Source organism: Phocoena sinus, chromosome 3 (genome assembly GCF_008692025.1).
Source record: "Phocoena sinus isolate mPhoSin1 chromosome 3, mPhoSin1.pri, whole genome shotgun sequence".
Taxonomy (NCBI): Eukaryota; Metazoa; Chordata; class Mammalia; order Artiodactyla; family Phocoenidae; genus Phocoena; species Phocoena sinus.
This window is the reverse complement of record NC_045765.1, coordinates 166,584,518-166,600,794: the sequence shown is the minus strand read 5'-3', so window position 1 is coordinate 166,600,794 and position 16,277 is coordinate 166,584,518. Positions and strand designations below refer to the sequence as shown.

General features: G+C 44.4%; 1 protein-coding gene across 3 annotated transcripts in view; it reads right to left on the bottom strand.

The window, feature by feature from the left end:
• The window catches only part of SEMA5A (semaphorin 5A), a 477,269-nt gene that overhangs the window by 8,649 nt on the left and 452,343 nt on the right, over positions 1–16,277 (bottom strand). For all 3 annotated transcript variants that reach the window (XM_032627865.1, XM_032627867.1, XM_032627866.1), the window contains 4 exons: positions 12,621–12,791; positions 10,933–11,088; positions 9,489–9,536; positions 4,487–4,698 (listed from right to left, as the gene is read on the bottom strand). In XM_032627865.1, coding sequence (XP_032483756.1) covers positions 4,487–4,698; positions 9,489–9,536; positions 10,933–11,088; positions 12,621–12,791 — 587 coding nt within the window. The remainder of the gene's footprint in view (positions 1–4,486; positions 4,699–9,488; positions 9,537–10,932; positions 11,089–12,620; positions 12,792–16,277) is intronic.

Sequence of the window (16,277 nt, the reverse complement as noted above, 5' to 3'; positions counted from 1 at the left end):
GTTCACCAAGAAAAAAAATGTAGGCTCAGTTAGTATGAATACCTGGGAGAAGTCTACCTGGCTGGTAAGTGACTCATAAACCTAGATCTGTCAGGCTCACCCCTTTTCCACCTTTTCTTCCTTAGAACAAGAAGGAGACTGGTCATTCACTCTAAATTTCTGGGTGAAACACTGGGTTATTAATCACCCACTCAGGAAATTTAACACAATGCATCACCCCCCCCCCACCAATTGCACCAGCATCAACATTACACAGAATTGAAGAAATGTCATTATGCTTCAAAGTTATTAGAAGATAGTCTTTATAACAATGTAACAATTGTTCTCAGGATGCCATCCTGGGGATTCCTGTAATGGACCTGTACATGGACCTGTATATCTGATTGACCAAGCCCCGTCCTCATTTCACCACTCAGCATGTGCAGGTCCTCAGCACGGAGCTCTTCTCTTTGGTGGGACTGCTCTTTGGGTGCTGAGGCACAGTGGAGGCAGATCTGGATGGTGACCAATCACTCGGTGACCAATCACTCGATAGTTTCCAGCATTTTATTTGTTGCCATTTCCATGCCCATTTTTAACCTAATTCCCAATATGAGAAGCCACCTTTTCACGGGAACAGCGAAGCTTAAAAGGCATGTCAGAAAATGCTTGCTTGCTCCCTTTGTAGCTGTTGAGATGTCTGCAATGTGGCTGACAGGGTCCTGGTGCTCCGGCCGGGTGTCAGGCCTGAGCCTCGGAGGTGGGAGAGCCAATTTCAGGACACTAGACCACCAGAGACCTCCTGGCCCCATGTAATATCAATCAGTGAAAGCTCTCCCAGAGATCTTCATCTCAATGTTAAGACCCAGCTCCACTCAATGACCAGCAAGCTATAGTGCTGGACACCTTATGCCAAACAAATACCAAGACAGGAACACAACACCACCCATTAGCAGAGGAGCTACCTAAAGTCATAATAAGTTCACAGACACCCCAAAACACACCACCGGATGCGGTCCTGCCCACCAGAAAGCCAAGATCCAGCCTCAACCACCAGAACACAGGCACCAGTCCCCTTGATCAGGAAGCCTACACAAGCCACTGAACAAACCTCACCCACTGGGAGCGCACACGAAAAACAACTGGAACTATGAACCTGCAGCCTGCGAAAAGGAGACCCCAAACACAGTAGGTTAAGTAAAATGAGAAGACAGAGCAACACACAGCAGATGAAGGAGCAAGGTAAAAACCCACCAGACCAAACAAATGAAGAGGAAATAGGCAGTCTACCTGAAAAAGAATTCAGAGTAATGATAGTAAAGATGATCCAAAATCTTGGAAATAAAATGGAGCATATAGAAGAAACATTTAACAAGGACCTAGAAGAACTAAAAAGCAAACAAACAATAATGAACAGCACAATAAATGAAATTAAAAATTCTCTAGAAGGAATCAATAGCAGAATAACTGAGGCAGAAGAACAGATAAGTGACCTGGAAGATAAGCTAGTGTAAATAACTACCACAGAGCAGAATAAAGAAAAAAGAATGAAAAGAATTGAGGACAGTCTCAGAGACCTCTGGGAAAACATTAGATGCACCAACATTCGAATTAGAGGGGTCCCAGAAGAAGAAGAGAAAAATAAAGGGACTGAGAAAATATTTGAAGAGATTATAGTTGAAAACTTCCCTAATATGAGAAAGGAAATAGTCAATCAAGTCCAGGAAGCACAGAGAGTCCCATACAGGCTAAATCCAAGGAGAAACACGCCAAGACACATATTAATCAAAATATCAAAATTAAATACAAAGAAAAAATATTAAAAAGCAGCAAGGGAAAAGTAACAAGTAACATACAAGGGAATCCAAATAAGGTTAACAGCTGATCTTTCAGCAGAAACTCTGCAAGCCAGAAGGGAATGGCAGGATATATTTAAAGTGATGAAAGGGAAAAACCTACAACCAAGATTACTCTACCCAGCAAGGATCTCATTCAGATTCAACAGAGAAATTAAAATCTTTACAGATAAGCAAAAGCTAAGAGAATTCAGCACCACCAAGCCAGCTTTACAACAAATGCTAAAGGAACTTCTCTAGGCAGGAAACACAAGAGAAGGAAAAGACGTAAAAAAGCAAACCCAAAACAATTAAGAAAATGGTAATAGGAACATACATATCGATAACTACCTTAAATGTAAATGGATTAAATGCTCCAACCAAAAGACATAGACTGGCTGAATGGATACAAAAACAAGGCCTATAAGACACTGATGAAAGAAATTAAAGATGATACAAACAGATGGAAAGTTATACCATGTTTTTGGATTGGAAGAATCAACATTGTGAAAATGACTATACTACCCAAAGCAATCTACAGATTCAATATAATCCCTTTCAAACTACCAATGGCATTTTTCACAGAACTATACCAAAAATTTCACAATTTGTATGGAAACACAAAAGACCCCAAACAGTTAAAGCAATCTTGAGAAAGAAAAACAGACCTGGAGGAAACAGACTCCCTTACTTCAGACTATACTACAAAGCTACAGTAATCAAGACAGTATGGTACTGGCACAAAATCAGAAATATAGATCAATGGAACAGGATAGAAAGCCTGGAGATAAACTCACGCACATATGGTCACCTTATCTTTGTTGAAGGTAGCAAGAATATACAATGGAGAAAAGACAGCCTCTTCCATAAGTGATGCTGGGAAAATTGGGCAGCTACATGTAAAAGAATGAAATTAGAACACTCCCTAACACCATACAAAAAAATAAACTCAAAATGGATTGAAGACCTAAATGTAAGGCCAGACACTATAAAACTCTTAGGGGGAAAACATAGGCAGGACACTCTATGACATAAATCACAGCAAGATCCTTTTTGACCCACCTCCTAGAGAAATGGAAATAAAAATAAACAAATGGGACCTAATGAAACGTAAAAGCTTTTACACGGCAAAGGAAAACATAAACAAGATGAAAAGACCACCCTCAGAATGGGAGAAAATATTTGCAAATGAAGCAACTGACAAAGGATTAATCTCCAAAATATGCAAGCAGCTCATGTAGCTCCATATCAAAAAACCAAACAACAATCCCAAAATGGGCAGAAAACCTAAATAAACATTTCTCCAAAGAAGATATACAGATTGCCAACAAACACATGATAGGATGCTCAACATCACTAAACATTAGAGAAATGCAAATCAAAGCTACATTGAGGTATCACCTCACACAAGTCAGAATGGCCATCATCCAAAAATCTACAAACAGTAAATGCTGGAGACGGTATGAAGTAAAGGGAGCCCTCTTGCACTGTTGGTGGGAATGTAAATTGATGCAGCCACTATGGAGAATAGTATGGAGGGTCCTTAAAAGACTAAAAATAGAACTACCATGCGACTCAGCAATCCCAGTACTGGGCATATACCCTGAGAAAACCATAATTCAAAAAGAGTCATGTAGGGGGCTTCGCTGGTAGTGCAGTGGTTAGGAGTCCGCCTGCTGATGCAGGGGACATGGGTTCATGCCCCAGTCCGGGAAGATCCCACATGCCGCGGAGCGGCTGGGCCTGTGAGCCATGGCCGCTGAGCCTGCGCATCCAGAGCCTGTGCTCCGCAACAGGAGAGGCCACAACAGTGAGAGGCCCGTGTACCACCAAAAAAAAAAGAATCATGTACCACAATGTTCATTGCAGCTCTATATACAATAGCCAGGACATGGAAGCAACCTACGTGCCCATCGACAGATGAATGGATAAAGAAGATGTGGCACATATATACAATGGAATATTACTCAGCCATAAAAAGAAACAAAACTGAGTTATTTGTTGTGAGGTGGATGGACCTAGAGACTGTCATACAGAGTGAAGTAAGTCACAAAGAGAAAAACAAGTACCATATGCTAACATATATATGGAATCTAAAAAAAAAAAAGGTTCTGAAGAACCTAGCGGTAGGACATGAATAAAGACGCAGATGTAGATAATGGACTTGAGGACATGGGGAGGGGGAAGGGTAAGCTGTGACAAAGTGAGAGAGTGGCATGGACATATATACACTACCAAATGTAAAATAGATAGCTAGTGGGAAGCAGCCACATAGCACAGGGAGATCAGCTCGGTGCTTTGTGACCACCTAGAGGGGGGAAATAGGGAGGGTGGGAGGGAGATGCAAGAGGGAGGAGCTATGGGGATATATGTATACATATATACAATTATATCCCAATAAAGATGTTAAAAATAAATAAATAAATAAATAAGGCAGGTCATCCAAAGAATTTGAAGAATAGATACATGTAATCACTTTGCTGTACACCTGAAACTAACACAATGTTGTTAATCAGCTATGCTTCAATATAAAATAAAAATAAAAAAAATAAGAGGAGCCATTTACCTTGTCCCCCACCCTGTCACCTATGCCACCACCACTGAGCTTTGCCATCAGGGTCCACCTGCCTTCTCTGCACACCTGGCTGCAGTGGAGGCTGCTGATCCCTTACCTTGATGGCCTCCACCGAGTCATACTTGTCCAGTTTGTTGATGTGGTTAGTTATGCTGGTGTTGAGAGGGGCGGGCGCAACGGGGTGGATGACGGTGGCATCGTGGGACTGCTGCTGGTACCGCTGGCAGTAGGTGTAGACAAGCAGCGTAAGAAGGCAGCCCAGGATGGAGCTGCTGAGCCCCACGGCGATCATGTGGAACAAGTTGAACTCTGGGAAGACAACGTCAAAAGTGAGGCCACCCTGGAAAAGGATGCACTCCTCCCCAGCTCAGTGGGCTCAGAGGAAAAGAGAAGGACGCCATGGAAAGCTCCACACTCCTTCTAAAACTCAGGAAATCATAGGGCCTTCCTTTGAAATGTCATGGCCGCCAAGCCACTTCTCTGCAGCGAGCTCAGTGTAGTTTAAGTCAACGCTCTTATGGATTATAACCACCGTATAATATGGTGATCTTTTAAAGATCACCAAATACACTAGCAGAGACACTTTTTTCTTTAAAGGCTTGTAAGAGACCGTTCTTCTGTTTCAAGTGCAGCATGATCTGTGGTCTGGGGGGTTTCTAGTGAACATGTTTTCCGTTTTCCTGAACAGGCTGAGTCCCTGCTTGCAGCCTGGCTGTGTCCTGGGAACAAAGCAAGGATGTATCTAGTACTTCCAATTACTGCTCACCTGCAAGCCCGATTATTTCCCCCTCCTTTATCATTTCATTTTATTTAAAAATGTGTTCCGATTATATCATTCTTATGTTTTCCATTACATTTTTTGGAATACGAAGATACACATATTGTATAACATTTGATTGCATGAAAATAAAAGTGCAAAAGGATATACAAGAATAAATCTTTTTTTCTTTCTGAGAGGAAACCACTGTCACCACCTTCTCCTGTGCTCTTCCAGAGACACTCTGCGCACTTGCATGCTATGTGTGCGTGTTGTAAACATTATCCTGGGTACCATTTTTTCACTCACATTGTATTTTGGAGACCTTTTAAAGAAAATGGCTTACTCCAAAGAAACAAAGGATTTGTGTCAAATATGATCTATTAATGGTCATGAAATGACCCTCTTTTTTAAAGTGTTTTTCCTATCTAATAGCATCTTTAAGTAATTTTCTTTGAGTTATAAATACACAATGTTGAATAAACGAGCTGACATGGACTCATGTCTCTAAGACAGGATTGGTTTGAGTGACATCAAGGTAGCTTAACCAAGAACTGCTTAATCTCTGACAAAGAGCAACAAAAGAAAAAAAGATATTCATTGTGTGTTGGTAAAACATGTTACAATCAAAATTTTAAGCCTTTCAGGGAATAAAGACAACATCTGAGCCATGACCATGAAGCTGAGATTACTGAAAATCAGGTAAAACAAAACAGGACCTCAATTTTTCTATGCTGTGTTGGTACCGTATAGCTAACCAGTTGCCTAAGGGTTCTTGGCCCTATGTCTCCACTGCACATCCTGGGGATCTGGCTTTTCTTCCAAGGTGTCCCCTCCATGCACCACCAGAGGGCTGAGTGACACCCTTGCTCTCCCTGCACCCAAATGGGACCACTGAAGATGCCTGCTGGGCACCCCTGTGGATGCCGGGTGAGACTGCTGGGCCACGTGGGGAGGTCCCCAGGGCTCTCGGGGAGAGAAGACCCGTGAGTTTGTCTACTACACCCAGGTTCTGGGATGTTTTCTCCTTAAACACCTGGGATCCTTCCGAGGACTCTCTGAGCTGTCCTCGCCTCACCTGGGATCCACAGCACAGGTGGAACATCCTTCATCCGTCCCTAAACCCTCTAAGCTTCTCCCTTTAAGCTGTGCCCCTTTGCTGTTCCTGGACACTGTTTTTCGGGGCCCTGGGCCCTGGGAGGTAGATTCGCTCCAGGAGGTGGATGAACACCGCGTGGAGAGGCAGCCTCGTCCTCTGTTCTCTGTGAACTGGAACAAACGTACTCCACCCATGCTGAGACTCCAAACAGGTGACTCCTAACACGCGCCTCAGGTGTCTTCAGCACCTGGAGCTGGATAATCCAGGAGGACGTTACTAGAACATTCCACAGATATCACCCACTTCCTGACATCCACCTCAATTTTTCACTTCTTGATTATCCTGTCACTGGTTTAACAAAGTGAAAGGAATTGCTAAATCTTTGACTGTTCCTGATTTTGTCTGAAGACTCTAGGGCTGAACCTGGGACAGCTGGATAAAGCATCCAGGGGCCATTCTACCAGCAACCGCTAGAAGCTTCTACTCTAACCCTGAAGTTGCCCTCAAGATAAGCAAGAGTGATTTCATACCTGTTGTCATCTCTCTATACTTTAGCCATTTGGACCCCCCAGGGTCAATGCAGCATATGGATAAAAGTACTTCTGCTGCATTGATAAAATAATATATAGAAGATGTATGGCTCTCTCCCTATGCAGGTACTTTGTTATTAGTCAAATGAATCATTCCTGCAGGTGCCTGGGGAAGGTTGGGGCCATCTGACATCTTTATGATGATTATACAGTCTTTGTGTCTCATGCAACTAAAAATAGCTAAGTTGGAACATTTCAATAGGCCTACATTTTTTCTGCATAAGTGAAAAATCAAGCCTATTAAATCTCTTGAATCTGCTTAGCGTGGCTCTTTGCTTTGAATACAACGCTTTTTGCTGTTGATTTTGGTCAGTAAACCTAGAATAGAAACCAACTACCCAGTCGATTCAAATGGCTAATTTTCTGTGCAAAGTTTGATTCTTCTCAACAAACTGAAAAAAGCATCCCCAAACATCCTTGCTAGGTGATTGTTTTTACCTCTCAGCCCCACAATTAGCCCCATCTGACCTCTTACCCACCTACTCTGCTGTGTCAATGTCAGCAGCCTGATTTAAACGATTGGTTCTGAATATTATAGAGTAATTAAAGTTTCTGTGATTGAATCAATAGCACCTCAAGGCTTGACTTGGTGCAGCCTTTGGTACAGCTGGTTCAAACACGCAGGAGCTGCATTTTAGGATGCAAGTGAGCCTACGGCTTCCTGTCCTCCCGGGTGCTCAAGGCCTTGGCAGCACTCCCGTATCTGAACCCTGAGAAGGCTGGCCGGGGAAAGTGGTTTTTGAACTGTGTTAGGCCTGGAGGGCATGCTGGCTGCCCCCAGGTTCTGCCTTGACCTCCCTCAGGGCAGGAACACTCTCTACAAGCTCTGCTCCAGTGGTGACCCTGGGTGTTGTCCAAGAGTGTCGCCTGGCCGGGGCTGCTGTGGCTGCATACACCAGATACCCTCCTCTGGGACACTCAGCACCAGGCCCCTTTTCCCGTGGTGCTCCGGGCTTAAAGCTCACGCTGGGATCCCATTGCCCAGATCCAAAGCTGGCTTCACTTAGACTGTTTGTGTGAACCTCATCTCTCTGACCCTCATGATCCCTATTTATAAAATACAGATAAAAAGACGTGGCTGCTATCCCTTTCCTACAATTCCCCAAACAAAAATGTCTCTGAAAACTGATTTTTCATCACTCACCTGGCAGTGAAGCCTGACCTGACCTGATCATTTGCTTCAGAACCAGGATGATTGGCAGCTTCACTTCACCTACATTTCACGGCAACGTCATTAAAGAGGTTGGTTACGGAGTGCGACCCCCAGACCTCGCGGTGTCATACCTTATATGACCCGTATTACCCATCTATAATCTGAAGAATGCTGACTTCCAAACCCTGCTCTAGCTCCAAGGGTTTTACGTAAAGAACAGTGGGCTGTGGCACCCACGCGAATGTTCTTTGTGAGGATGAAATAGGATACCTCTACGGTGTCTGGCACACAGTGACTGCTGACCTAAAAATACTACAGCTATAATTCGTCTTATGTGAACCAGCCAACATTCATCTTGCAGCCGGATCCCCAAGTAGTGGCTCACTGAACTGACCCAGTCAGACACCAGACACTGCCCTTCTCAGGCACAGGGCTCTCTTGGGATATGACTTTTGGTTCCAGAGGGGCTGGGGCTGTTTGAGTCCCCACTGTAAGCTGAACACCCCTCACAAAACTGACCCAGAGCGGGTGCTCAGGAAAGATGATTGAACAAATGGATTAACAGACGGCTGACTAAACAGATAGAGCGTCACAGACAGCAGATTCTTAACCAGTGTAGTTAATAACTAGGTACATTCCTAAAACACACCGATGAAAATCCAGACTCCTTCTGAGTGTGAGAGACCAAAGCCCTTTGGGTTGAGCTGCCTGGGGCCTCCCGCTGGAATGGATTATGTTAGAAATGGTTAGGAATAGTCATCAGCTACACACATGAAGATGCTGGTCTTGTGTGTGGTTTTTGGCTCTGACACCAAAGGTGGACCAGGGCTGGGCTCTGATCAATGGACAGCCAGTCCCTCCCATCCAAACAGGATAGAACTAGATGGGAAAGTCCAAAAGCATTATGGATTTGACCCAGAGAATGTGATTTCTGTCATTCAGGGTTGCAGGAAGTTAGAAAAACATCTCTGGAGATATAGGTATAGCCTTTTGCCCATAATAAAATTCTGACATTTTATCATTTCAGCAGTTTGGAGATTTGAGGCTGGTTTCTATGGACTTGCACTACACATATAAAGAAAATGGTTGAATTCTGTTTTACTCATAGGAAATCTAACTGTAGCTAATACCCAGATCACTGGGCCATAAAGCTTATGTCCACTAGATTCACCTGAAGGGCTTATTAAGCCAGAGTGCTGGGCCCCTCTCAGGGAGGTTCTGACTCTGTAGATGGTGGTGCAGCCTGAGAATCTGCATTTCTATCAAGTTCCCAGGTGATACTGATGATGCTGGTCTAAGGACCCCCTGAGAACCACTGATCCAGATGTCAAATATGGACTCCTTAGCATTTCTATTGCCGAAATATAAGGTGTTTGGATTCAGGAGTTTCTCCGGTTTTATTTTATTTTTTTCTTGGCCAGTAGCTGAAACATCATATGAAACATATGGCAAGAGAAATGAATGGAAAATACCTGAAATTAATTAAGAAAAAGAACTTACCTCCACACCTTTTCTCTTCTACGCTGCTGGATCTTGCCACAGATACTTCTGGAAAAACAAAGTTTAATCACAATGTATAAAGGGTGTAGGGAAGGAAGATCACATTAATGATTCATTTATGAAATGTCTAATGATTTTGAGTTTTATGTGAGTCAGTTTCCAAAAGCCTGATTAATTGTTTTCAAAAACATATTTCTTTCTTTTTTTTTCTTAACCAACCAGAGATGTATTTGGTCAAGGTCACCTTGATTGGAAAGGGGTGAGATTCATTATTACAAAAAGAAAATGCTATGGTCCCTTGGGTTGAAACCAGGGCGCTAGCTTCAAAGTAAGGCTGGCATATGGGCTGATTTTCTGTTAGAATGTATTCTGCCAGCTGTGGAACCCCACAGTGTTTGTCTGTAGTATTTCTGCCTCAGATTTTTTGTCTCATCAAAGTCAGTGTTGTCACATTGCCTGGGGAGGGGGACCACACCACCAGAGCTCAGAATAAATTGCCAAAACAAATAACCTTCCTACTCGGAGCCCATTCATGATCTTTGCCATGGCCCATGTGAAACTGACAAGTAGGATGCCAGCAAAAGGAGAGATCCACCTAAATGTTTAAGCCCAAGGATAAACACCATTTCAAGAGTCCAGAAACACTATTCTCTCCGGTGTTGATTTCTCATTCCTTAACACGAATTAAAAATACGTCTATGGTTGAAAAGGAAACAACAATAAACACTCTTGCAGTTCTAGACCACAGAAGATTGAGGTGCCTTTTGAGGCTGAAGCTGATAGTTTTTTCTAAAATAATATCTTTCCTTTAGTGAAGGAAAACAAGGCATTCCCTGTTATTACCTTGTAAGAGGTTAGTCTCTGCTTTTGGCCCACATCAGAGTGCTAAGGCACATGGTGGGCACATATGTAGGCCTGTGCCTACAGTGAGCATATGATGGGTGACTAGCTATCACTAATAACTAAACATCGATTTCACATGGAAAATCCTGCAGCCAAAGGGCCAAGCCAACCTCTTCTCCAAGACGAGAGCAAGGACAGCCTCCCCTTTTCCCAAATAAACTAAGGTTGTGTGAAGAGAATGGCCCTCTTTTCTCTGTGCAAACACATACGCACAACCTTGCCAAAGCATTTAACTTAATATTAAAGTAACCAAATAACCTATTTTCATTTTTTGAACAAACTATTCTGACCGTGTTATAGGCAATAAATTGTAGAAGACGTTGTGCTTAAAAAAACCTTAAAACTCATGGCCTAAATTCAAGTCTACAGACGCAATTACCTACAAATCTATAATCACCTTGCAACCACAAGAGTTGATTGAATCATCTCTGTTTTAGCAAACAGGACCTGATAGCACAGATAAAACTCCCACCTAGGAATCATTGCCTCTCAAAATATTGGAAATGATTTTGTTCGCACTAATAAGCATCTCCCCTCTTACCTGGGAGGAAATTGGAATCAAAAACACAGGGCCGGCTCTCCGTGGTGTTTCCGGAACACTGGCTGCCCACGGGGAACAGAAGAATGCACTGGCGGATGCGGACCTGGACCCCAGACACATCACACTCGGACCATTCTGACCACTCAGACCAGCTCTCTGCAGGGGCCAGAAGAGAGGAGATGCGGCAACAAGACCCACTAAGATCCATCACCCTGGAAGTTGGGTCAGCTTATGTGCATTAAGGTTTCATATGATGTTTATAGTGGGTCTGTGTATAAATAAGATGGTCTCGTATCTTATGACCAGTCCAGTAAATAAAATACAAAGAAGCAAGAATAAAAGAGCTCATATACCTTTGATTAGAAATAATGTGCTTAAAATACATTTTCTAAAACTCACATTATTTTAATGCTCTAAATTAACTGTATTAGACACTCCATAAGCTAATGCATGAAGCCTGGCTGTGCGTGACCCTTCCTTGGTGGGAAAGAGATCATCAATGCAGACCCCATTCCTACGGGGTCATACTCAAATCCTTCTCCAGAAAATTTCTACAGGCCTCAGTGCTCAAGCAAGAGAAATGACAGTGTCTTAATGAGAAAGCCCTGGTTGTGAAAGGGGTTCAAGCTACTACAAATACTCTCTTTCCAGTTGTGAAAACAACTTTGCAGGGTCAGTACACCAAAGGCAGGCTGTACTCATAGTAGAATTCACTCTATCCCTTGTTTACTGCCACTGAAGCACATCCACACACAAGTCATCAAGGCCAAAAGATGAACTAGCTAAAGTCACTTTACCCCAAAAAGGTAGATTCGCTAAGATGTGTTAAATTCACCGGACCTACAGATGTGTAAAAAGAGAGAATACTCATTTTATGTAAGGAGGTTAAAAAAAAATGAACTCTCAATATTATTTATGAAATATTAATAATGTAAAATAATGTTTTTCTATGCAGCTTGGTTTTTTCCTCTTTTTAAATTAAATTTAGCAACCAAACTTGTGTTTTGATCCATTGTAAAGGGTATAATTTTCCTTAGAAATGTGTAAAGTGCCAGTTTTGGGGATGACTGAGAATCTGGTTTCTAGGAACTTTTCAGTATACATGGAACCTTCAAGGAAAGTCTGCAGGAGCTAGTTAAAAACGTGTGTGTGTGTGTGTGTGTGTGTGTGTGTGTGTGTGTGTGTTTCAAAGTCGAAGTTAGACTCAGAAGAGATTGTCTCATTTTCATTGCAAGTGGTCCCTACATGGCAGAAAACAAAGCTAATTCTTGGATGGGGTGGGCTGCTGCAGGGCATCCACTGGGCACATGGGCCAGCTGGCCTCGGAGCCCGGAACCCCCATGCCCACGGTCCTGGGGGGATTCCTGTGAAGCCACTTCACAAGGGCTCTCCTGCTTCCCCACCTTGATTCTAAGCAAGTAAATGTCAGCTCCCATTACCAGCGTAAATATTTTAAAAATACTTGGTTAACACTGGCTTCTGTAACTAGTTCTGCAACTACAGCATGGCGAGAATGACTCCATTGCAGAACAATGTATTATGAGGTCACATCACCGGCAATAGCGTGGCATTGACGTGTTCCCCTCTTTTGGTCTTATCGTGATATGGTTTCATCGTTTCACCATTTGCATATCAGGAAAAGGGTGAGTCTGCCCTGCTATCTGCACGGGCCTGGCCGGGTTGCTTACCGGGGCAGGGCTGCGTGTTGCAGAGAGCCTCTTCCGTGTGCAGGCCCAGGCAGATGTCGCCTCCATAGGCGGGGGCTGGGTTTGTGCACGAGCGGGTCCTCATATAATGTCCACCTCCACATGTCGCTGAGCACTTTGACCAGGAGGACCAGCAAGACCACACGCCATCCACTGGGAAGGGACACAAAGTCACACCGCTTCTGAAATCCCCATCTGACCCATGCAATGTGGCTACAGAGAGAGTCTGCACTGTGCGAATTCATTGTGCGCACCACTGACCATCACAGGAGGGGACTCAGGATCTTCCGCCTGGCTTTTCACATTCCTCTCTACGCTTCTTCAGTTCCTCCTATTCTTTCAGGAAATAGTTCTAAGCATGTAAAATGCAAGCACGAGGATGACCAAGGAGTGAGTGTACATCTGCAGTACAAAACCCAGTCTCTGGGAAAGACCACGAACTACAGAACAATGCTCTGTAGTTGTTCAGGTGGAGCCCCAGCTAGCGCTACCTCTGCCAGCCGCCCAGGACAGAACCAGTGTCTTATCCTCCTTTTGTGTCACTTGCAGTTTACAGAACAAACTGTGGACTCAAAGATTTCATGGACAGAGAGGCGAGGAGTGTTCTTAGCACACCATAGGTACTTAACTGATGTCATCCACAGAACACACACCTGTCCAAATTCACTTTGATTCAAAAGGTCTCCCCTCCATGAGATTCTCACTTACTGTTCCTTCTTCCTTGCACTTACTGTTGTCATAATAAAGAAGAAATAAATTATCTTACTGAATTGGAATATGACTTAGGAACAAAGAACCATCTGCTATCCTTTGTCAGCCAAGGTCTGGAATCAGTTCTGAATCAAACACAAATTGAGAAAAAGGAGTGATGGAGAAAGACCAAGCTATTTCTCAATGTTGGGAATAAATTATGTCAGTGAAAGTACTAGTTAGACCAAACCACAGAAGAAAAAGGATCATTTCAACATGGGCTCAACTTTCAAACCTTACTGCAAGTTTTGATCCACATTAGAATTGGAGATCGAATTTTTCATTGATTAATTTAAGAGGTAGTTTTATATTTCTCAGGTCTTCAATTAATTTTCAAACTTAATCGTAATGAGAAAACTTGTTTTTAAAGAAAATATACCACCCCTTTGTAACTGTTTCTTGTGGACCCAAGAGGACAAAGGAGGAGTAAATGCATAGGGAGGAAAGAGTCCTAAATGAAGTAAAAATAGCCTATAAGAGCCCTGAGTCTTCCAACCGCTCCGTGTTGAGTTGCATCCTGGCCTGTGTTAGGAATTTTCTAGCAGGTGGGAGAGAGAATTGACATTTGCCCCACTCAACCCCCTGAACTCATGCATTCCCAAGTGGAAAGTGAGAAGGGCCACTCTGAATATTTTCACATCCCTCTATGGAAACTTGGCTTTCAAAAAGAAGATGAGGACAGAGCTATTTCAAGACATTAAGGTTACGTGTACCTGATACTGCCTTGACCATCAAATCAACGAAAATAAAAACAGCCACTAGATCATGTTAATGGGAAATCTCGGACACGGGCCCACGCCTTGCACTCGAAGGCCAGGGCAGCATCCGAGCATCTGGAGGAGTCTGTACATTCAGCCAACAGCAGCATGGACCTGCGTCTGGAGCCTGGGGATGCGGAGTGGCTGGAGGGATCCTGACTTTCCCATGTGGCTTTCCCTCCCCCACTTTACAGGATGGATCCTCATCTAATCATGTTGCCCCAGGGATCCCCTCAGCCCCTGGGGAGGAGCCCTTCCATTCTCCAGGCTGGGGCTGTGGGAAAGACATGTCTCTGTGACCTTTCCCAGCCCCTCAGCATCGCTTGGCCAGGAAAGCTGGGTAGTTTGGAGGGAAGCATCTCCTGAGGCTGGAGAAACTCAGGCAGAGACAGCGGAGGAGGACTGGAGAAGCAAGGACATTACTGAGTGGCCCAGCTACAAAGCTGGGAGCTGTGTTTTTCAGCTTAATGTACGTGTTGATTCATCCATCCATCCATCCATCATCCGCTTATCTATCCATTACCTATCCATGCATCCACTCCTCCATCCACCCATCATCCATCCACCTATCCATCCATCCATCATCCACTCATCCATCCATCCATCATCCATCCACCCATCCACCTATCCGTCCATCCATTATCCACTCATCCATCCATCATCCATCCACCCATCCACCTATCCCTCCATAATTCACTCATCCATCCATCATCCATCCACCCATCCACCTATCCATCCCTCCATCATCCACTCATCCATCCATTACCCATCCACCCATCCACTCCTCCGTCCATCCATCATCCATTCATCCATCCATCCATCTATCCACCTATCCATCCATCTAATAGATGCTCACTAAGTACTGCTACAAGCCAGTTCCTTGCTTAAGGAACTCAGAAAGTTGTTTGTACCAACTGAAAAAGATGCTATATTTGCAGTGGTGTGTGCCTTTAAAACCAATGTACACAGTATTTGGAATGACCCCTCATGCCCCACCCCTGCTTGTCTGTATAACCAACTCCCATCTGTCCCTCAAGGCCCAGTCCAGGGGCAGCCTGCTTGATATAGCTGCCATGATTCCAGCTCCATGTGTCCCCAGCTGATGTAGCCATTGCATCTTGTCATCAACCCAACCATACTGGGTTGACATTATTCACAGGATGCGTCCTCACTGAACTCTTAAGTTCCTTTCTGACCTGGACCAGGTCACTGTGTCTTTCTTTACTCAGTGAATAGCACACAGTGGGTGATCCAAAATTGTTTGCTGAAAAACTGAATGAATAAAGAAAGGAAGATCAAGTAAGCAACTGCTTATTTTCTCATCATTCAATAACCATCCCTGAGAGCTATTTCGAGTGTGTGCCAGGCCCACGCTGGGAGCTGAGGGCACTGCCGTGAGTGAGATGGTCCTGCTCTCCTTGGGTGGTCACTCTTACAAAATCAAAAGGCAGGATGCACAGCCAGAGGCCAGCACTCAGGATGGCCATGAGGAATCGGGTTAAATTAAAGATCCTCTGACTGTGGGAAGGTCAGGGGGAAGCGATCCAGGTGACAGAGCTGCACTCAGAGCCGGGGCAAGAGGAAGGCACAGATGGTTAGAGCATCAAAGGTGACAGAGGAGCCTTCGGGGCTGTATTAGCAGACAACGCCCTGAGCGGGGGCGAGGGGGCTCCTTAAGGTCATTTTATTAACCCTGCACTTCTGTGGGAAGCCTGCGGAATGAAAAGCCAGGGGTCAGGAGGAAGACCCAGACAACACAGCTCCTGTGGGTCTGCAGGAGAGGATACTGCGTGTTTAGAGGACTGACCTCAGGAGGATGTAGACCCCTGTCAGCTGAGGGCACCAGGGACAGGCTTGGCAAGGCCCTGCTGGGCCACCCCTGATAACTGTCATTCTGGTGAGGACTCTGTGGCATGGAGGGAGGTCAGTTCTTGGGGGTGCTGGGCACATCAGAGTCTGGGAGGGACCGACCTCCAGTTTAAAGACAGGACCCTGCTCTCTGGACCGTGGCAGCCCAGCCCACTTCTCAAGTGGTGCAGTGCTTGGGGCCATAATCCCTTAGAGTGGCTCCTGAGAATGCTTCAGTTTCTGTTAAAGCAGAAGAAATAGATGAACATAATCCAGCCTAGGT